The sequence below is a fragment of the Pezoporus flaviventris genome, unplaced genomic scaffold, assembly GCF_033815535.1.
Source record: "Pezoporus flaviventris isolate CSIRO_AGI_PZ_B2104156 unplaced genomic scaffold, CSIRO_AGI_Pfla_v1 ptg000317l, whole genome shotgun sequence".
NCBI lineage: Eukaryota > Metazoa > Chordata > Aves > Psittaciformes > Psittacidae > Pezoporus > Pezoporus flaviventris.
The window spans coordinates 201,912-224,127 of NW_026892864.1; the positions used below are offsets into that span (position 1 = coordinate 201,912).

A 22,216-nucleotide genomic window follows, 5' to 3' on the forward strand; every position below is an offset into this window, starting at 1 on the left:
TAGCTTTCCTAACCTGGTCCTTAGCTTCCCGGACAACATCCCTGTACTCTTCCCATGCCACCTGTCCTTGCTTCCACCTTTTATAAGCCTCTTTTTTCATTTGAATTTTCCTCAGGAGCTCTTTATCCATCCAAGGAGGTCTCCTGGCCCTCCTGCTGCACTTCCTTCTAGTTGGGATGCAACACTCCTGAGCTTGTAGCAGGTGACCCTTGAATATCAACCAAATGCCTTGCCCCCCCCTGCCCTCTAGCGCTATATCCCATAGAACCTTACTAAGCAGGTTCCTGAAGAGGCCAAAGTCTGCTCTTTTGAAGTCCAGGGCACTGAGCTTGCTGCACACTCTTCTCACTGTCCTGAGGATCTCAAATTTGACCATCTCGTGATCACTGCATCCAAGGCTGCCCTGGAGCATCACATTTCCAACGAGCCCTTCCCTGTTGGTGAACACGAGGTCAAGCACGGCACCTCTCCTGGTCAGCTCCTCTATTACTTGCAGAAGGAAGTTGTCTTCCACACAACTGAGGAACCTCCTGGATTGCTTGTGCCGGGCTGTACCGTCATTCCAACAGATGTCAGGGTGTTTGAAGTCACCCATGAGAACAAGGGCCTGTGAGCGTGAGGCTTTTCCTATCTGTCTATAGAGTGCTTCATCCGCAGGTTCTCCTTGGTCAGGCGGTCTGTGACCGATCCCCACAGTAATGTCTCCCATCGCTGTTCTCCCTTTAACCCTGATCCACAGACTCTCTTTTAACTGCTCACCTGTCCGCAGACAGAGTTCCATACTCTTCAGCCTATCCCTAACATAAAGGGCAACTCCCCCTCAGCGCCTGCAGGGCCTTTCTTTTCTAAAAAGCCAGTCATAGCAGCCATCCCACCATGTTTCTGTGATGCCAGCCTGGTTTGGGGTGGAAGGGACCTTAAAGCTCACCCAGTCCCAACTCCTGGCTGCCCAGTGGCCATGGGCACGATGCGGCCACCATCACAAAGCCGTGGCAATCCCTGTGGATTTCACAACTGTGATGGGGCCCCCACTGTGAGCATGGGCTATTTAAGGAGCAAGAGCCCTGCAGTAACCAGTGCAGAGGAGACCCCTCCCTCGGGAGGCTGCATCTCCCGTGGCTGCCCTCCACATCCAGGTCCCTGTTCTTTGACTTTGCAATCCTGTTTTAGTGTTGGCCTCAAACACATTGTGGGTGCGTGCCGTGAAGGGAGGAGAAGCTGTCAGGAGATGTGCTGGTGCCATCCCAGCTGTAGGAGCAGGGGATGGATGGGTGAGGAGGCACTGGGCTTGTTCATGTGCTTGAAGCTCAGCTCTGCCTTCAGAGGTGTTGGGGGAAAAGCAGGAGCCTTCTGTGTGCAGGAGCTGCTGGTGTCAGAGGTGCTGAGAAGGTGTCAGGGCAGGAGCAGCCCCTGGGCAGTGCAGCTGCTGGTGCTGTCACTGGGAGCTTAGCACCAGGGGACCTGCGTGGCTCCGGCAAGGCCTGCGCAAGCCCACCGGGCATTGTGGAAGGCAGGAGGGGTGCTGGTGGGCTCTGGGAAAGGCCAGGCCTGCGCCAGGCATTGTGCAAGGCTCCAGTGCTGTGCTGGGCTCTGGCAATGCCTTCTGGAAGGTGACAAAGGCCCTGGCAGGCACAGGCACAGCACAGAAGCCCACCGGGCATTGAGCAAGGTGGGAAGGAGCTGTTGGGCTCTGGGCACGCCTGCACAATCCTGACTGCAGCAATGCCCGTGGGAGCCCCTGTGCTCCCCCAGCAACAGGGCCAGGACAGGAGATGTTGCTGGGCCTCCCCTGCCCTTGGCAAGCACTGCCCCAGCCCCAGCAACACTCGGGAGCTGCGCTTCCTGAGCCAAAGAATGCTGCTTACAGCTGCGTGCCCGTACAAAGAGCCCAGCTCCAGGAGTGCAAACGTCCAGCCCCTGCTGTCACAGCAAAGGGGCCAGGACAGGGTCAGTGTTGAAACCCAGCCGGGAAGTCAGCACCAGCAGCCGCTCGCTCAGCACCTGGGTGGTGTGGGGAGGAGAATGGGAACAATGTGAAACCTGCAGGTGGAGATGAGAACAGGTCAGAACTGAATCACAGATCAGGAACCCAGTGGTGATTTGGGTGCTCTGGGGATCTTTATGGGTGTCCATCAGTTTTTGTAGGGTGGTTTGTTTTTTCTGGGTGTTATGGGGGTGTTTTAGAGTTATGTTATGGGGGTGTTTTGGCTGCTCGAATCTCCTACTAACCTGTCCTTAAATACTGGCAGGGACGGGGCAGCCACAGCTTCTCTGGGCACCCTGTGCTAGTGTCCCATCACCTTCACAAAGAAGATTTCCTTCCTAATGTCTGATCTAAATCTCCCCTCTTTCAGCTTAATGCCGTTCCCCCTTGTCCTGTCTCTGCGCACCCTTGCAAAAAGCCCCTCTCTAGATTTCTTGTAGGCCCTGCTTAATATGGGCTGATAGCTAAGATGTCTCTCTGGAGACTTCTCTTCCTCAGGCTGATCACCCCAAGCTCCCTCAGCCTGTCTTCATCGGAGACGAGCTCCAGCCCTTGGGGCGTCTTTGTCACCATTCATAAGCCCACGGTTGTAGGAGCATAAGAGAACAGAGGTTGAAAGGGACCCCAGGAGGTCTCCAGTCCAGCCCCTCAGGAGCAGGATCAGAGCAAGTGGTTCAAGGCTTGATTCAGTCTGAGTAGGAAATCCCCAAGGCAAGAAACTGCACAGCCTCTCTGGGTGACCTGATGCAGCACTTGCCTGAGCCTATGGGAACAAGGTTTCCTTCTGTCCTGGCTGAACCTCTCCTCTGTCACTATCCCCCATTGCTTATTGTGATCCCACCAGGCACCATGGTGAGGAGCCTGGCTCTCTATTCTCCATGTCCTCCTTGCTGGTACAGGCAGCCAGTCCCCAACAGCCTTCCCTTCTCAAGATCTCAGGTCCCCACCAGCCTTGCCTTCTCTGGGCTGAATAAGCCCAGCTCCGCCAGCCTCTCCCCCCAGGTACCGTGCTCCAGTCCCTGCCCGTCCTGAGGGCCCGTTGTTAAACCCACTCCTACTTGCCAGTGGTGTTCCTGAACTGGGGATCTGAAACCTGGATGGAGTATTCCAGAGCATCCTTTCCCTTGTTCTGCTGCCGTGCTCCTGGGCATACAGCCCGAGATGCTGCTGTCCTCCCTTGCTGCCAGGGCACACGCTGCCTCCTGTCCAGCTCCTGCCTATCCAAACCTTTCCCATGGGCTGCTGCCAGCCAGGCAGCCCCAGCCTGCGCCATTGCAGGGGAGTCCCCTGCTCTCCTACCCAAGACACACTGAGACGTCTGCAGCCCCCCCATGCCATCCCATCTCCCCACACCAGCACACCAGCCCCAGCCCTTGGGCTCCTCAAGAGTTCATCCTGCTCCAGGCAAGGAGCAGCCATCGCAGAGCTGGAGCAGCCAGAAAGCTGATGTCATTCCCCTTCATTCCTGCTATGTGAGGATATATCACAGAGAAGAAGTTGCTGTGGTATCATTTATTTCTCTTAAATACAATGACAGACCCACAGTGACACAAACTCACACAATACAAGTGGCTACTAAAGGAGAAGGAAAAGAAAATTGACATTTCAATGAGGACAACGTCACCATAAATTGAAACAGGATAACAAATATAAAGCAGGAAAGACGGAAATGGCCTGTCATGACCTAAAATGGAAGCCCTTTACAGGGTAAAGCAGGCAGTGTATGGCTGCTGAAACACTTGCAGTCACCAGCTTCCTCACAGCATCCTTGAGCTCCTGGTTCCTCAGGCTGTAGATGAGGGGATTCACTGCTGGAGGCACCACTGAGTACAGCACTGACACCACCAGATCCAGAGATGGGAAGGAGATGGAGGGGGGCTTCAGGTAGGCAAAGATACTAGTGCTGACAAGAAGGAAGAGAACAGCCAAGTGAGGGACACAGGTGGAAAAGGCTTTCTGGCGTCCCTGCTCAGAGGGGAGCCTAAGCACGGCCCTGAAGATCTGCACATAGGACCCCACAATGAAAACAAAACATCCAAACCCTACAAAGCAACTTAGCACAAGCAGCCCAACTTCCCTGAGGTAGGAATGTGAGCAGGAGAGCTTGAGGATCTGGGGGATTTCACAGAAGAACTGCTCCACAGCATTGCCTCGGCAGAGGGGTAGTGAAAATGTATTGGCTGTGTGTAGCAGAGCACTGAGAAACCCAGCGCCCCAGGCAGCTGCTGCCATGTGGACACAAGCTCTGCTGCCCAGGAGGGTCCCATAATGCAGGGGCTTGCAGATGGCCACGTAGCGGTCGTAGGACATGGCAGTGAGAAGATAAAACTCAGCTAATATAAAAAAGAGAAAGAAAAAGAGCTGTGCAGCACAACCTGTGTAGGAGATGGCCCTGGTGTCCCAGAAGGAATTGGCCATGGATTTGGGGACAGTTGTGGAGATGCAGCCCAGGTCCAGCAGGGAGAGGTTGAGGAGGAAGAAGTACATGGGGGTGTGGAGGTGCTGGTCGCAGGCTGTGCTGGTGATGATGAGGCCGTTGCCCAGGAGCGCAGCCAGGGAGATGCCCAGGAAGAGCCAGAAGTGGCAGAGCTGCAGCTCCCGCGTGTGTGCGAACGGCAGGAGGAGGAACTGGGTGATGGAGCTGCTGTTGGACATCTGCTGACTTTGGGCATAGGGCACTGTCAGAGGAGAAAAAGGCAGTGACAGGTTAGGACAGGAGGGATGTCAGATACAGTTCAGTTTACACACTCACAACTCTGAACAATTTCAGGCTGCAGATGAGAGGCTCAGTGTGACTTGATCATGATTGTCTCTGAGGCTGGTTGGTTTGTTTGTGTTCCCAGTGACACAGCTGACAAATGACTTTTTTAGGGGTAAAACTCCGAAGGTTTTGAAGACAACTGTGAAGTGTCTCAGCATGGGACAGACAAAACGGCTCAACTGTCTGTGGGTTAGTACCTACTGAAGGTTGCTGCAGAGTCCATCAGTCTGGTTCTCAGTTGCCCTGCACTTTCTAGCGAGACAGTCAGCTCCTTGCCCTGCAGAGCATGGCCAGCAGCCATCTCCAGTGCCAGACCCCAAGAGAGCTTCCTGAACGCACCCTCCCCAGGGCTGGGCTGCACTTTCCCCCCATTCCCTGCCCATATCTTTGCTGCTTGGAGCTGTCCCTGACAGGAATTGCTGCTCTGTGCCCAGCTCTGCTCCCTCTGAGTGCTCCCAGAGCCCATGCCATGGGCTGTGTGCTCAGCTCTGCCCTGCACACCCCTCCCGGCAGCAGGGCTCTTCCCAGGGGCATCTGTGCCTGTGCAGGTGCTCTGGAGCAGCTCAGACAGTTCCTGACAAGACTCTCGGTGCCTTCTCCAAAGCGGAGAAGTAAATTCCCAGCTCCCACTGCCCAACCTGCCCACCAAGAGTGAAAAACATCACAGACCAGGATCCTTCCTTCAAGGACAAACGCTTCCTTTGTGTCTTTCAGAAGGACTCTGCAAACATAAGAGTAATGTGGAGCTCTGAGCAGCCCTGACCCACACATCACCCTCTCCAGTGCACAAGAACACTTTTTCTTCCCCCCACAGCTTCCTCCCCAGCACCGTGGGGAGCTCCCGGGCAGGCTGAGTGCTGACCCTGGCAGGCAGCAGAGTCCCTGCCCCTGCACACAGCCCCTGGGCTGCAGGGACCCTGCTCACAAGGGCAGCGCTGGGCATCCCTGGCTGCACACCCACATCCACACCCTGCAGCCAGCCCCGGGACAAGGGACCTGCCTTGTCCTGTCCCTCCCATGGTGCACAGGGAAGCCCTGCTCTGCAGCACATCCTCCTCCTTATCTACACAGAGAAACCAAGAGAGTCTCCTGACAGATCCCATGGTCTGTGCGAGGCAGCAGCTTGAGGAGATCCCTCCAGGAGCTGCAGCTTCATTGCCCTGTACCCAGAGCCTTACCGTGCACAGGGCTGGGAAGGTTTCTCCTGCAGGGAGCTCTCAGCATCCTCCACTGCCAAGTGCCTTTAAGATCTCTGAGGCTCGCAGTTTTCCCCTGGGTGCCTGCAGGCAGTGCCCCAGCCCTGCTCCTGGGCAGAGAGGTCTCTCTGCAGCTCTGCCCGCTCGCCAGCATCTATCTGCGTCCCAGGAGCCCAGCCCAGCTCAGCAGCAGAGGCTCAGCCCAAAGTGGCTCTGCCTCTGCCCCTCTGGGCTCCCTCCAGCACTCCCTTGGGCTCCAGGAGACACCATGGGAAACAGCCTGAAGCTAGCACTGATGTTCCCTCCCTCAGCTGGCAGACACACTGCCTTCCTGCAGTGTCATTCCTCTGATGAGAGACAGAGTTACGGCTAAAAACCTTCTATTCTTGGAATCATAGTATCCTTTAATTTGGAAACAACCTTGAGAACACTGAGACCAACCATCAACCTGTCACTAGCAAGTCCAAACACCATGAGAACATCGCTGCTGGGGTACCCTGTTTGGATGGTCACCAACAGTTTAATTTTACATCCTACCATAATTTCAGAAACCCCCTTGCACAGGACATGGGACTATAATCAAACAAACTCTTAACAACTAAGGAAACCAACTAACCATTTCCCTCAATTTATAATTGGAATTCAGCACTACTCTGTTTTTAGGCACAGAGACAAGAGGTGACCACACCACTCTGTGAGAAGGATGGGTTAAGGGAGACACTTGCTGAGGGAGACCCTTTCTCCTAGAGCACAGGGGAGTATAAAATGAAATACAACTTTTCATAACTAAAATACATTCCAATTACCATGGAAAATATGGAACAAGATGCTAAAGCCCAACAGGTTTCACCAGGAAGATCAAAAATTAACTAAAAATTCCCTCCTGTGCTCTTTCCTTTCCCAGCCCATGGATACTTTCCTCAATAACTGACAAGTGCACACAACACAGCAATTGATCTGTGTGTCTACTGCACATGAAGGTGAACAGTTCCTTTTGGTGTTGGATCTGTAGAGTCGGATTTATCTCCAAATCCACTCAACCATGTACCAGGGAAACAGGCAGGTAATTTTCAGCTCTATGTTGAACACTGCCAGGGATGGGGCAGCCACAGCTTCTCTGGGCACCCTCTGCCAGCACCTCAGCACCCTCACAGAGAAGAGCTTCCTCCTGAGGTCTCACTCTCCCCTCTGCCAGGTTAAAGCAGTTCCCCCTTGTCCTGCCCCTACGAGCCCTTGTCCAAAGCCTCTCTCCAGATTTCTTGTAGGCACTGTTTAGGTATGGGCTTAGTAAGGCTCCCTGGAGCCTCCTCTTCTCCAGGCTGAACACACGCAGCTCAAATACAATGACAGAGCGCCATTGACACAAAGTCTGTGGGTCAGACAAGTTGCATGGATACTGAAGTAGCAGGGGATGAAAAATGACATCTTTGAAGACAGCAACATCACAAGTGGAAAAAAAAAAAACAGCTGTAAAGCAGCAAAGACAGATGTGGCCTGTCATGACCTACACTTGGAGCACTTTGCAGAGGACAGCAGGCAGAGTATGGCTGCTGAAACACATCCAGTCACCAGCTGACTCAGAGCATTCCTGGGCTCCAGGGGAACACCATGGGAAACAGCCTGAAGCAAGCACGGATGCTCCCTCCCTCAGCTGGCAGACACACTGCCTTCCTGCACTGTCATTTCTCTGACGAGACAGAGTTTGGTCTGAACAACAAGATTTTGTAGAGTCATGGAATCATTTAGTTTGGAAAAGACCTTTAAGAGCATCTAGTCCACCATAAACGGAGCACTGGCAACTCAACACTTTAACCATGTGCCTTAGAACATGTGTTTTGAATACCTCTGGGGTGGTGACAAAACCACTTCTGCAGGTAGCCTGTTTCTTGTCCCATCATCAGACAGGACAGCCAGGTGAGGACAGGCTGGGATCTCCTTTGCCCCTGCTGAAGGAAGGGATTCAGCCTCGTTAGTACAGGCATCTGATCCTGGGATTGAAGCCCTGGGGCTGGAAGGGAACTCAGTATGGGAGGAATTTGGGGGGTTGGAGGGATTTGGGCGTTCAAGGAACATTTGGGGGTTCTGGGTGTGTGTGGGGTGGTGGTCCCCAAAAGTCGCTTTAGGAGGCATATTGGGGGATCTCCCACGTGCCAAAAACAGGGGGTACCTGGGTAACAGGGCATCCTGAGTCACTCTTGGGTGAGCAATGTTCCCTCAGGGTGGAGATGTGTTGAGAGGAAGAGTTTCGGGGTTCAGAGGCAATTTAGGCATTGGTGGACATCCCCAAAACTCCCCAGGGTGGTGCAGGGATTTGGGGAACACCCAGTGCCCCAAAACTAGGGGTTACATTTGTCCCAGTGCACCCTGACTCTTCAGTGCCCCTGTTGGCCCCTGGCAGTAAATGGGGGGGATTTGGGCTTCAGAAGGGAACTGGAGGTTTGGGGAGATTTGGAGGTTCATGGGAATGACAGGGAGGTAGAAGTTCTCCTGCCCTGCCACTTTCTCAGCACTTCTGACACCAGCAGCTCCTGCATACAGAAGGCTCCTGCTTTGCTCCCAGAACCTCTGCAGGCAGAACTGAGCTCCAAGCACATGAACAAGCCCTGTGCCTCCTCCTCACCCATCCCCTGCTCCTACAGCTGGGATGGCACCAGCACATCTCCTGACAGCTTCTCCTCCCTTCACAGCACGCACCTGCAATGTGTTTCAAGACAACACTAAAACAGGATTGCAAAGTCAAAGAACACAGACCTGGGTGCACAGGGCAGCCAGGGGAGATGCAGCCTCCTGAGGAAGCGGTCTCCTCTGCACTGGTGACTGCAGGGCTCTAGCTCCTTAAATAGCCCAAGCTCACCATAGAGGCCCTGTCACAATGGGTGTCTCCACAGCGACTGCCACAGCTTTGTGATGGCAGCAGCACCGTGCCCATAGCCATTGGGTACCCAGGAGTGCCTCCTGCCCTTGGCAGCAAGGTCACAGCAGCACCTTTTGTTACCTGGTCTCTGACACTGTGGTCATGTCCCTTGTGCTGCCTTTCCCTCCCCCTGCCCACATCCCTCCATCCCACCGGGGAAACTGGGAGGAGTCACCTGGGAGGCCCAGATCCCTGCTCCCGTCTGGGTGGTGAGCAACTGTATTCTCTCCCCTTGTTATTTCCCTTATCATTATTATTATTGTTGGCAGCAGTAGTGTTTTGGTGTTATACCTTAGTTACTGGACTGCTCTTATCGCAAACCATAGCACTCACATTCTTTCCATTCTCTGGCCATCCATCCAGGAGCCAGTGGGACGGGCAAGAGGGAAGAGAATGATTTTTTTAGGGAGAAAGTTAAAGGCAAGAGAGACAGAGCTAAGGGGCAGATAAAATACATCCCTTAAGGGGTTTTAGAAGGACACTCAAAGGAAAGATCTAGTCTCTGATAGAATCACAGAATCATAGAATCGTAGAATAGTTAAGGTTGGAAAGGACCTTAAGATCATCTAGTTCTAACACCCCTGCCATGGGCAGGGACACCTCTCATTAAACCATATCACCCAAGGCCTCGTCCAACCTGGTCTTGAACACTGCCAGGGATGGAGCATTCATAACCTCCATGGGCAACCTATTCCAGTGCCTCACCACCCTAACAGGAAAGAATTTCCTCCTTATATCCACTCTAATCTTCCCCTGTTTAAGTTTTAACCCGTTACCCCTTGTCCTATCACTAGGGTCCCTAATGAGCAGTAGATCCCCAGCATCCCTACAGGCCCCCTTCAGATACTGGCAGGCTGCTGTGAGGTCTCCAGGCAGCCTTTCCTTCTCCAGGCTGAACAGCCCCAACTTTCTCAGCCTGTCTTCATACGGGAGGTGCTCCAGTCCCCTAATCATCCTCGTGGCCCTTCTCTGGACTTATTCCAACAGTTCCATGTCCTTTTTATGTTGAGGACACCAGAACTGCACACAATACTCCAGGTGAGGTCTCACCAGAGCAGAGTAGAGGGGCAGGATCACCTCCTTCGACCTGCTGGTCACGCTCCTTTTGATGCAGCCCAGGATACAGTTGGCTTTCTGGGCTGCAAGCACACACTGCAGGCTCATGTTCATTTTCTCATCAACCAACACCCCCAAGTCCTTCTCCACAGGGCTGCTCTGAATCTCTTCTCTGTCCGACCTGTAGCTGTGCCTGGGATTGCTCCGACCCAGGGGTAGGACCTTGCACTTGCATGGTTAAACTTCATGAGGTTGGCATCAGCCCACCTCACAAGCGTGTCAAGCTCCCTCTGGATGGCGCTCCTTCCCTCCAGCCTATCATCCAAACAACACAGCTTGGTGTCATCGGCAAGTTCATGATGCAAACTGGAGTGACATGCCCACTCCATGTGGCAGGGCAAGCTCATGGCTGGAACTGAGCTGGCACTGGAGCTGATTCCAAGTCCAGAACCCTTCTAGCCCCACCCAGACTTTGCTGGATGCCCCTCCTACGCCAGCTGATCTCCAGTGCATGAGAAAGGTCTGATCCAGGGTCTGCTTGTATGTTCTGAGCAGCTCGTGATGTGTGAGCACGTGTCAGCTTTCAATAGCTGAGATAGTGGAGAGGCAAAGATGTGTTCCTTGGCCTCCCTCTGCTCAGCTTTGGACAAAGGCAGGCGCGCAGGCCTGCTGTCCTGTGGCTGGTCACTCCGCTAAGGTGGTCGTGTGTTCTCAGAAGGCCCAGTAGAAAGTGGGGATGCTCAAGGACTGGTAGTTGCAAAGCAGAGGCGGAGAGGTGGGCAGGCTGTCTTACCTTCCCTGGGCTGTAAGTCTTCTGGCCCTGCCTTTGCTGTTTTATCTCCTTCAAGGCTGCTTTTGGTTCCATTGTGTACATGGGAGCCCCTGTTTCTAGACATCCAGTTCTACCTTGCGGAAAGCAGCAGGACCTGGTGTCTGTAAGAGAGTCAGGGAGGTTCCTGGGTACACAAGTATTCTGCTGACAGGCAGGGTACTCAGCAAAATGATCACACACTATCTGGATGACATGCACAGTGGATGAAACAAGCACATGAAAGCAAACTAGGTAGATATCTCGGTATGATAAATAAGTACAATAAAACAAATAGTTTATGTGTATAAATATACACATATACATATATGTATACATATGTGTAAATATACACACACATATATACGTATAAATATGTGTAAAGTACAGAGGACAATTAGCAATGCATGAAATCAATACTGCGCAGAGAGAACAGGGATTAAAAAAGACACCATCAGTCACCACCGAATCGTCATCCAGGCACACACTTCAGCTGGGAAGCCCCGTTAAAACCCATGCTGGGAGTCTCAGGTAACTGGGAAGTTCCTATGGGGTGTATCCACCTATAGGTGAGGCCTCAAGTTCGGCTACAAGAGGCTCCTGCTTGTATACCCTTAGAAACAGAATGGGCTTTAGCTCTGTCACTGTTTACTCATGAGGCCGTGCAGTTTCTCATCATCTCAGTGCTGGCTGCACTGAGCGTTGGCCAGGTGTCCTAGCCTCCCCAAGCAGGAAGCTCATAGAATGCCTGCACCCTCACAGTAAGTATTTACAACCCAGATTCCACCACAGCTGAGAATGAGTCTGCTATTTTGATGGTTCCCACCAATTAGTTCAGGACTGCCTTTGCACCTGCATCAGGACTGTCAGAAAACACCCACTTTGAAGCAGTGTCTCTAATCTACCAATTGTGGACATGCAATATGAGTTCGCTCCTTCTCATGCTCTTTTTCTTGACTGGAAGGGTGGAAGATGGCCACTACCTGGGTCCCCATACCCTTGGGTAGGAAGCATTCTGGAGGGTAGATTTTGTCTAGTTAAGCCCACTAGCATTTTTGGATCACTGACTAATGTTGCGCTTGAGCATTCTGGGCATCTCCCCACTGCCCCAGTCCTACCAGTCCATCTCTGCTAAGCACTCACAATCAACTGGGGGAAGCAGAGTAATGAGGACGTATTTAAGAAACTTCAAATGCTCAGTAATACTAAGGCCATAAATGATAGAATCCCAGAGTATCTCCCTACTGAGCACAAGTGCACGTGTCCTGTCTTTCACACTGCTAACCTCCTGTGCTCTTCAAGATGCCTTCCTGAGCTCATGCGGTTTACCTTTAATGCTTATTTCTGGCCAAGTTGGTTTGAATCCTAGTAACCCTTAAAGCTCTCACAATGTAATTAGAGAAACCCAAGCTGGATCAAACTATTTCTAAAGAAGTCATCTGTTAGAAAGATGCATGCCAGGAGGTAATTTGCTCTTTTGTTAGATTTATTCTAAATTACCTTTATGCAGATGTTGGCTTGGGGATGCACCTGTGGATCTGTTGGTGACTCACATCCAACTCAAGTGGGTGTATCCACTGGCAGGTCCTGCCACCGTCCCCAGCATGCCCAGCCCCTGCCCCAGCGTGGGCTCCATCCCTGCCTGCACTTCCCCTGCAGGGTCAGGCCCCGCTTCCCGTGCCCTCGTGGCACAGCCCAGTCCAACTCACCCCACTGCATCCCTGCTGTACTCCCTGCCCACCCTGCTCCATCCCGTCCCACCACCCTGACCAACTCACTGCATCCCTGCTCCCGACCCCCTGTCCCCTGGCTTGATCCCATCTCACAGCACTGCCCTTTCCACTCAATCATAACCCACAGCCCTGCTCATCCCGCTCCTGACCAGCTCCTTTGGGCTACATCCCACTCAACCCTGGTTTGATCCCGGATCCATCCTGCTCCATCTTGATCCCAACCTGGCTCCATCCCGCTCTGACCCCGGCTCCATCCCCATTCAATTCTGGCTCGATCCCGCTCATATCTGGTTTGATCCTGGCTTTGAAGGTTCCTGCCAAGAAACACCAAGTGCTGGAACTCACCCGCGTCTGGCCCGGGAGCAGAGTCAGGCCCCACAGCTCTGCTCCTGCCAGCGCTGCCGAGCCCTGCACTCACTCGATGGTGCCATCGGAGCGCCCCACACAGCGCAGCACGGGCTGGGCCGTTGCTCTGGCTCCGGCAGAGGCACAACTGCCTCGGGAAGCTGCCAGCGAGCAACGAGAGCTGAGAAGCGGCTGCAGAAGGGCTCTGCTGTGGGGCTGAAAGCCAAGGGCGGAGCTGGGGAAAGGAGAGACTGCAGAGCCTCAGCCCTTGGGCTCCCTTCAGAGGAGGTGGCAGTGCTGCCCTCGATCGTGGCTGTTCTTCAGGCCTGACCTGCCCTCAGCGGTCTCCAGGGGCCTCTGAAAAGTCCAGCAGCAAAGACAGGATGTTCTGCACAAATGTCTGCCCCTGATCCTGGGCCTGACTCGGTGCTGAGAGCTCTTCTGCAGACAAAAGGGGATCGTATTTTACTGTCATACAGTCACAGCCTGGTTTGGGGTGGAAGGGACTTTAAAGCACACCCAGTCCCAAACCTTGGGTGCCCAGTGGCTATGGGCACAATGCTGCTGCCATCACAAAGCCGTGGCAGTCGCTGTAGAGATGCCCATTGTGACAGGGCCCCCATGGTGAGCTTGGGCTCTTTAAGGAGCGAGAGCCCTGCAGTAACCAGTGCAGAGGAGAGCCCTCCCCTCCCTCGGGAGGCTGCATCTTCCCTGGCTGCCCTGTGCATCCAGGTCTGTGTTCTTTGACTTTGCAATCCTGTTTTAGTGTTGGCCTCAAAAACATTGTGGGTGCATGCTGTGAATGGAGGAGAAGCTGTCAGGAGATGTGCTGGTGCCATCCCAGCTGTAGGAGCAGGGGATGGGTGAGGAGGATGCCCTGGGTTTGTTCATGTGCTTGGAGCTCAGCTCTGCCTGCAGAGGTTCTGGGAGCAAAGCAGGAGCCTTCTGTATGCAGGAGCTGCTGGTGTCAGAAGTGCTGAGAAAGTGGCAGGGCAGGAGAACTTCTACCTCCAAGTCAGAGCCTGGGGGAGTGCAAGGGTCACTCCAGCTTCCAGGACACCCCCTTAGTTTCATCCCACCCCTGGTCAGAGGGATGAGCTCATCGTCAGCATCTTCACAGGTAAGATTTAGGGAGAACTCCCCAGCTGCAGCCCAAAACCTGGCAGGTTCCCACCATATCTCCATTTTCTGCCTCCCCAGTGATCTGTGGAGTGGTCTCTGGTGGCTGTAGCCCCTGTTTGCGGGCTCCATTGGTCCCCCAAATTACTCGGCCCCCTGCAGAGCTTGGGCACATTCCCATGAACCTCCAAATCTCCCCAAACCTCCACTTCCCTTCTGAACCCCAAATCCCCCCCATTTACTGCCAGGGGCCAACAGGGGCACCGAAGAGTCAGGGTACACTGGGACAAATTCACCCCTAGTTTTGGGACATTGGGTGTTCCCCAAATCCCTGTACCACCCCGGGGAGCTTTGGGGATCTCTCCCAATGCCCAAATCCCCTCTGAGCCGACAAATTCTTCCCCTTAACACATCTCCACCCTGAGGGAACATTTCTCACCCAAGAGCTACTAGGGGTGCCCTGTTAGCCAGGTACCCCCTGTTTTTGGCACATGGATGCTCCCCCAATATAATGTGCCTCCTACAGCGAGTTTTGGGGAACTCCCCCTCCCCAACTTCCCAATGTTCCTTGAACCCCCAAATCCCTCCAACCCCCCAAATTCCTCCCATACTGAGTTCCCTTCCAGCCCCAGGGCTTCAATCCCAGAATAAGATGCCTGTACTAACGAGGCTGAATCCCTTCCTTCAGCAGGGGTAAAGGAGATCCCTGCCTGGCCTGGCCTGGCTCTCCTGTCTGATGACAATGGGGCTCCCTAAAGCATCCAATGAGATTCGGCTGCCCTGGGATTGCTGGACACCGCATTTTCGGGAGATGGCAAGTTCCCCAAAAAACTGAGCCACCGTGAGGTGTTTTAGAGATCAGCTGAATCACACCAAATCCTCCCAGGATCACCCAAAATCCCCCAAACCCAAAGACCGCTGCTCCAAAGCTGCCCCAGCTCAGCACAGTGGCACAGACCTGCTAAAAAAGGGGTGTCCTGAAAAGTGGGATCCCCCCAGCACCCTCCCTGGGGGTCCCCCAAGATGCTCTGGGACTCTGAATCCACTGGGGGGACCCCAACATTGCTTTGGGTTCAGTAGTGAATTCAGGGGGCCCAGAGCGGTGAATCCCCCAAAAGGGGCACCCTGATAAAGGGGCACCCCAAAACCACACTGCCCCCCCAAAAGGGTCATGGAAGCACTCAAAGCAGTTGTGGTATCCCCTAAAATCCTGGGGTATCCCAAATGTCCTTGAAGCACAAGAGCAGGCAGGACACCCAAAAGGGGGGCCCGGGGCAGCCCAAACGTGACCCGCACCCTCCCATCACCCCAGACCCTCTGAAATGAATCCAGGGACCCAAAATCCTGGAGAGGCCCCAACAAACACCCCCATCCCAAATGGGGATGCCAAAAAAAAGCTGTCCCCACCCCAAGGACTCCAGCCCCAAAATGCTCCTTGTTGCCTCCGAACTAGACCCCATGAGGATTTCCAACCCCACCCCGGTTACAGGGAGCATTGATCTGCTTTAGGGTAGGAAGCTCTGCAGAGGGATCTGGACAGGCTGGATCTACGGGCTGTGACCAATGGGATGAGGTTCAAGAAGGGAAAGTGCCAGGTCCTGCACTTGGGCCACAACCCCCTGCAACGCTCCAGGCTTGGGGAAGAGAGGCTGGAAACTGCTCATGGGAAAGGAGCTGGGGGTGCTGATTGGTGGAGCTGAACATGAGCAGCTTGTGCCCAGGCAGCCAGGAAGCTCCCAGCATCTTGGCCTGGATCAGCACCAGTGCGGCAGCAGGGCCGGGGCAGTGGTTGTGCCCCTGCACTGAGCACTGGTGATGTCTCACCTTGAATCCTGTGTTCAGAGGCCCTCACTACAACAGAGACTTTGAGGTGCTAGGTCGAGGTTAGAGAAGGGCAACAGAGCTGGTGCAGGGCCTGGAGCACAAGTGTGATGGGGAACAGCTGAGGGACCTGGGGGATTCAGTCTGGAGAAGAGAAGGCTCAGGGGGGACCTGATCGCTCCCTATAACTGCCTGACAGCAGGCTGGACCCAGGAGGGGACTGGTCTCTACTTCCAGGTAGCAAGGGATGGAACAAGAGGAAATGGCCTCAAGCTGCACCAGGGCAGGTTCAAATGGAGCTGAGGAACAATTCCTTCCCCAGAGGGTGCTCAGGCATTGGAACAGGCTGCCCAGGGCAGGGCGGTAGTCACTGTCCCTGCAAGTGTTCACATACCATGTAGACGAGGGCCTCAGTGCCACGGGTTAGTGGTGGCCTCGGCAGTGCTGGGGTAAGGGTTGGACTGGATGAGCTTAAAGGTCTTTTCCAGCCTGGCTGATTCCATGATTCTGTGATCCTTTTTGCTGAGGCACTGCTGAACCAGGTATTTTCTGTTGGTGTTTCCTAACATTCCTTCCAATGTAAATGGAAGTGCTTCTAAACCTGGTGAGTGCTTGAAAGGTTGTTGTAACGCTGATGGCTGTGCATTTACAGGCATCTGCAGTAGTTTGGAAACTTCAGCCTGTCCTTCAGGTAATTTCAGTTCCTCTGCAACCCCCGGTAGGTAGGCATGCCATTTTCTGCCAGTGGGTTTATGCAAGTCCATCCTGAGGAGCAGTTCCCTTTGGGATACTGTCAAGCTAATTGAATGGATTGATTACTGTTAGGGTGGTGAGCCACTGGAATGGGTTGCCCAAAGATGCTGGGAATGCTCCATCCCTAGCAATGTTAAAGGCCAGGTTGGAAAGAGCCTTGGGTGACATATATAAAAGACATATATAAAAGACATGTTCTAAGGGACGTGAGTGATGTGCTGGCTTGCCAGTGTTTGGTTAATGGTGGACTCGATGTTCTTAAGGGTCTTTTTCAACCTAAATGTTTTCATGATTCTACACAATGCTGTTGTTTCGACCAAACTCTGTCTCTCATCAGAGGAATGACACTGCAGGAAGGCAGTGTGTCTGCCAGCTGAGGGAGGGAACATCAGTGCTAGCTTCAGGCTGTTTCCCATGGTGTCCCCTGGAGCCCAAGGGGGACCTGGAGGGAGCCCAGAGGGGCAAAGGCAGAGCCGCCTTGGGCTGGACCTCTGCTGCTGAGGTGGGCTGGGCTCCTGGGACACAGATAGATGCTGGCAAGCGGGCAGAGCTGCAGAGAGACAACTATGCCCAGGAGCAGGACTGAGGCACTGCCTGCAGGCACCCAGGGGAAAACTGCGAGCCTCAGAGAGCTTAAAGGCACTTGGCAGTGGAGGATGCTGAGAGCTCCCTGCAGGAGAAACCTTCCCAGCCCTGTGCACGGTAAGGCTCTGGGTACAGGGCAATACAGCTGCAGCTCCTGGAGGGATCTCCTCAAGCTGCTGCCTTGCACAGACCATGGGATCTGTCAGGAGACTCTCTTGGTTTCTCTGTGTAGATAAGGAGGAGGATGTGCTGCAGAGCAGGGCTTCCCTGTGCACCATGGGAGGGACAGGACAAGGCAGGTCCCTTGTCCCGGCTCTGGCTGCAGGGTGTGGATGTGGGTGTGCAGCCAGGGATGCCCAGCGCTGCCCTTGTGAGCAGGGTCCCTGCAGCCCAGGGGCTGTGTGCAGGGGCAGGGACTCTGCTGCCTGCCAAGGTCAGCACTCAGCCTGCCCCGGAGTTCCCCATGGCACTGGGGGAGAAGCTGAGGTGAAAGGAACAACCCCTGGCAGGGAAGGGGAAGTGTTCTTGTGCACTGGAGAGGGTGATGTGTGGGTCAGGGCTGCTCAGAGCTCCACATTACTCTGAGCATGTTTGCAGAGTCCTTTTGAAAGACACTAAGGGAGTGTTTGTCCTTAAAGGACGATACTGGTCTGTGATGTTTTTCACTCTTGGTGGGCAGGTTGGGCAGTGGGAGCTGGGAATTTACTTCTCCGCTTTGGAGAAGGCACCGAGAGTCTTGTCAGGGACTGTCTGAGCTGCTCCAGAGCACCTGCACAGGCACAGATGCCCCTGGGAAGAGCCCTGCTGCCGGGAGGGGTGTGCAGGGCAGAGCTGAGCACACAGCCCATGGCATGGGCTCTCAGAGCACTGAGAGGGAGCAGAGCTGGGCACAGAGCAGCAACTCCTGGCAGGGACAGCTCCAGGCAGCAGAGATATGGGCAGGGAGTGGGGGGAAAGTGCAGCCCAGCCCTTGGGAGGGTGCGTTCAGGAAGCTCTCTTGGGGTCTGGCACTGGAGATGGCTGCTGGCCATGCTCTGCAGGGCAAGGAGCTGACTGTCTCGCTAGAAAGTGCAGGGCAACTGAGAACCAGACTGATGGACTCTGCAGCAACCTTCAGTAGGCACTAACCCACAGACAGTTGAGCCGTTTTGTCTGTCCCATGCTGAGACTCTTCACAGTTGTCTTCAAAACCTTCGGAGTTTTACCCCTAAAAAAGTCATTTGTCAGCTGTGTCACTGGGAACACAAACAAACCAACCAACCTCAAAGACAATCATGACCAAGTCCCGCTCAGCGTCTCCCATGCAGCCCAATAGTGTTCAGAGTTGTGAGTGTGTAAATTGAAGTTCTGTATCTGACATCCCTCCTGTCCTAACCTGTCACTGCCTTTTTCTCCTCTGACAGTGCCCCATGCCCAGAGGCAGCAGATGTCCAACAGCAGCTCCATCACCCAGTTCCTCCTCCTGCCGTTCGCACACACGCGGGACTTGCAACTCTGCCACTTCTGGCTCTTCCTGGGCATCTCCCTGGCTGCGCTCCTGGGCAACGGCCTCATCATCACCAGCACAGCCTGCGACCAGCACCTCCACACCCCCATGTACTTCTTCCTCCTCAACCTCTCCCTGCTGGACCTGGGCTGCATCTCCACAACTGTCCCCAAATCCATGGCCAATTCCTTCTGGGACACCAGGGTCATCTCCTACACAGGTTGTGCTGCACAGCTCTTTTTCTTTCTCTTTTTTATATTAGCTGAGTTTTATCTTCTCACTGCCATGTCCTACGACCGCTACGTGGCCATCTGCAAGCCCCTGCATTATGGGACCCTCCTGGGCAGCAGAGCTTGTGTCCACATGGCAGCAGCTGCCTGGGGCGCTGGGTTTCTCAGTGCTCTGCTACACACAGCCAATACATTTTCACTACCCCTCTGCCGAGGTAATGCTGTGGAGCAGTTCTTCTGTGAAATCCCCCAGATCCTCAAGCTCTCCTGCTCACATTCCTACCTCAGGGAAGTTGGGCTGCTTGTGCTAAGTTGCTTTGTAGGGTTTGGATGTTTTGTTTTCATTGTGGGGTCCTATGTGCAGATCTTCAGGGCCGTGCTTAGGCTCCCCTCTGAGCAGGGACGCCAGAAAGCCTTTTCCACCTGTGTCCCTCACTTGGCTGTTCTCTTCCTTCTTGTCAGCACTGGTACCTTTGCCTACCTGAAGCCCCCCTCCATCTCCTTCCCATCTCTGGATCTGGTGGTGTCAGTGCTGTACTCAGTGGTGCCTCCAGCAGTGAATCCCCTCATCTACAGCCTGAGGAACCAGGAGCTCAAGGATGCTGTGAGGAAGCTGGTGACTGCAGGTGTTTCAGCAGCCATACACTGCCTGCTTTACCCTGTAAAGGGCTTCCATTTTAGGTCATGACAGGCCATTTCCATCTTTCCTGCTTTATATTTGTTATCCTGTTTCAATTTATGGTGACGTTGTCTTCATTGAAATGTCAATTTTCTTCTCCTCCTCTTTTAGTAGCCACTTGTATTGTGTGAGTTTGTGTCACTGTGGGTCTGTCATTGTATTTAAGAGAAATAAATGATACCACAGCAACTTCTCTGTGATATATCCTCACATAGCAGGAATGAAGGGGAATGACATCAGCTTTCTGGCTGCTCCAGCTCTGGGATGGCTGCTCCTTGCCTGGAGCAGGATGAACTCTTGAGGAGCCCAAGGGCTGGGGCTGGTGTGCTGGTGTGGGGAGATGGGATGGCATGGGGGGGCTGCAGACGTCTCAGTGTGTCTTGGGTAGGAGAGCAGGGGACTCCCCTGCAATGGCGCAGGCTGGGGCTGCCTGGCTGGCAGCAGCCCATGGGAAAGGTTTGGATAGGCAGGAGCTGGACAGGAGGCAGCGTGTGCCCTGGCAGCAAGGGAGGACAGCAGCATCTCGGGCTGTATGCCCAGGAGCACGGCAGCAGAACAAGGGAAAGGATGCTCTGGAATACTCCATCCAGGTTTCAGATCCCCAGTTCAGGAACACCACTGGCAAGTAGGAGTGGGTTTAACAATGGGCCCTCAGGACGGGCACACAGTACCTGGGGGGAGAGGCTGGCGGAGCTGGGCTTATTCATCCCAGAGAAGGCAAGGCTGATGGGGACCTGAGATCTTGAGAAGGGAAGGCTGCTGGGGACTGGCCAAGCCCCTGTGTCCAACCTGGCCTTGAGCACTGGCAGGGATGGGGCACCCACAGCTTCTCTGGGCAAGAGTCTGCCACTGTCTCAGTACCCTCAACATGAGGAATAATTTTCTAATATGAGATGAAATTAAATGAAACAAACAGAATTAGTTAAATTAACTTTTAATAGAATCACAGAATCATTGAATCTGAAAAAAACCCTGACAACATCGAGTCCAACCATTAACCTGTCCCTAACAAGTCCATACTCTGACAACAACATTCCTGTGGGATACCCTGTCTGGATGGTCTCTAACAGCAACTGGAACCCAGTCAAATTTATATCCTACCATAATTTCATTCATTTCTATTCTATTCTGTTTGTTGTTAAATGTTCTGCTTTTCAATAGAGCATGGAAATCACCTGGAGAAGTTATGTTATTGTGGAAACCTCCTCATACAGATCATGGGATTTAAACACATTTAACAAACTGTTTACAACTGAGAAAACCAACCAACCATTTCCTTCAATATATAACTGGAATTCAGCACTACTCTGTTTGGAGGCACAAAGACAAGAGGTGACCACACCACTCTGTGAGAAGGATGGATTGAGGTAGATCTTCTTGCTGTTTCTCCTAGAACACAGGGGAGGAGGGAATGAAATATTATCTTTAATAACAAAATATATTCCAATTACATGAAAAATATGGAAAAGGTGCTAAAGCTCAACAGGTTTTACCTGGAAGAACAATTAACTAAAAATTTCCTCCTGTGCTCTCTCCTTTCCCGTCCATGGATACTTTCCTCAATAACTGACAAGTGCGCACAACACAGCAAGTGATCTGTGTGTCTACTGCACATGAAGGTGAACAGTTCCTTTTGGTGTTGGATCTGTAGAGTCAGATTTATCTTCAAATCCACTCAACCATGTACCAGGGAAACAGGCAGGGAATTTTCATCTGTATCTTGGACACTGCCAGCCATGGGGCAGCCACAGCTTCTCTGGGCACCCTGTGCCAGTGTCCCACAAGCCTCACAGGGAACAACTTCTAAGACCTCATCTCAATCTCCCTTCTCTGTCACGTTAAAGCCCTTCCCCCTTGTCTCATCCCCACAGGCCCTACTTCTCCCCACAAGAAATAAGGCCAGATGCCAGCATCTCCCCTCACAGCCAAAGCTCTCAGCTCCCAGCTCAGCCAGCACAACTCGCACACCCAGTCCAAAGCAGCCACTCTGGGGAAGTCACTTGAGGTTTTCTTGGCAACTCCTAAAGCACCCCAAGATCGCCATCGCCACCCACCTCGTTCCACACTCCTGTGTCTGCAGGTGTCACCGGCTCCGAGACACCAAATGGGAACAACCAGAGGAGCTGCTCTTGCCTCCTCCACCAGTAGCTTGTGTTCCGTGGGGCAGCTGTTGCCTGCCTGTGCCTCCACTGAAGGGTTCCATGGGGTTCCGTGGCCTTGCATACCTGAACACATGCCTTGAAGCAGCAAAGACGTGCTGTCAGATGGATATCTTTCTGGGCAACCTGTGATAGTGTCCCACGACGCTCACAGGGAAGAACTTCCTCCAAAAGTTTCATCTTATTCATCCCCCCTCTGTCAACTTAAAGCCATTCCCACTTGTCTGATCACTACATGCCCTTGTAAAGAATTCCCCTCCAGCTTTCTTGCAGGCATCAAACAGATATTGGAAGGCAAACTCATTGTCTAAGTCATCATATAAATTATCATTTACATCATCTTCAAATCATTGTGAATTCGCAGTTGAATTAAAATTCACTTATTGCTAAATCACCATTGAATTCCCATTTGATTTTAATTCAGTCCCTGATTAATTACCATTGGTCATTAATGAGGCCTTTTCAGTTATCCCCACAAGGATGACTTCTCTGAACCATTCCCCCGCGAAGCACAATGAGTCAGAGCTCCATTTCCCTTCAGGTGTGCAGCAGCAGATCCAGCAAGTGCCCCAGCACCGGACCGCTGC

The 22,216-nt window shown here is 53.3% G+C and overlaps 1 protein-coding gene and 1 pseudogene across 3 annotated transcripts; one reads left to right on the plus strand and one right to left on the minus strand.

Annotated features, from left to right (window-relative positions):
- The first annotated feature begins 900 nt into the window (after positions 1-900).
- Positions 901-19,480, plus strand: LOC133263423 (olfactory receptor 14C36-like). 3 transcript variants are annotated; one of them, XM_061443176.1, is made up of 2 exons: positions 901-1,136; positions 18,479-19,480. In XM_061443176.1, the coding sequence occupies exons 1-2, from the start codon at positions 959-961 to the stop codon at positions 19,477-19,479; spliced, it is 1,179 nt and encodes a 392-aa protein (XP_061299160.1). In that variant the 5' UTR covers positions 901-958; the 3' UTR covers position 19,480. The 3 variants fall into 3 exon arrangements, with proteins under 3 accessions (XP_061299160.1, XP_061299162.1, XP_061299161.1); XM_061443178.1 differs by lacking the exon at positions 901-1,136 and adding an exon at positions 13,488-13,529; XM_061443177.1 differs by lacking the exon at positions 901-1,136 and adding an exon at positions 16,681-17,192.
- LOC133263424 (olfactory receptor 14A16-like) lies at positions 3,665-21,696 on the minus strand (annotated as a pseudogene).
- Between the last annotated feature and the right edge of the window lie 520 nt (positions 21,697-22,216).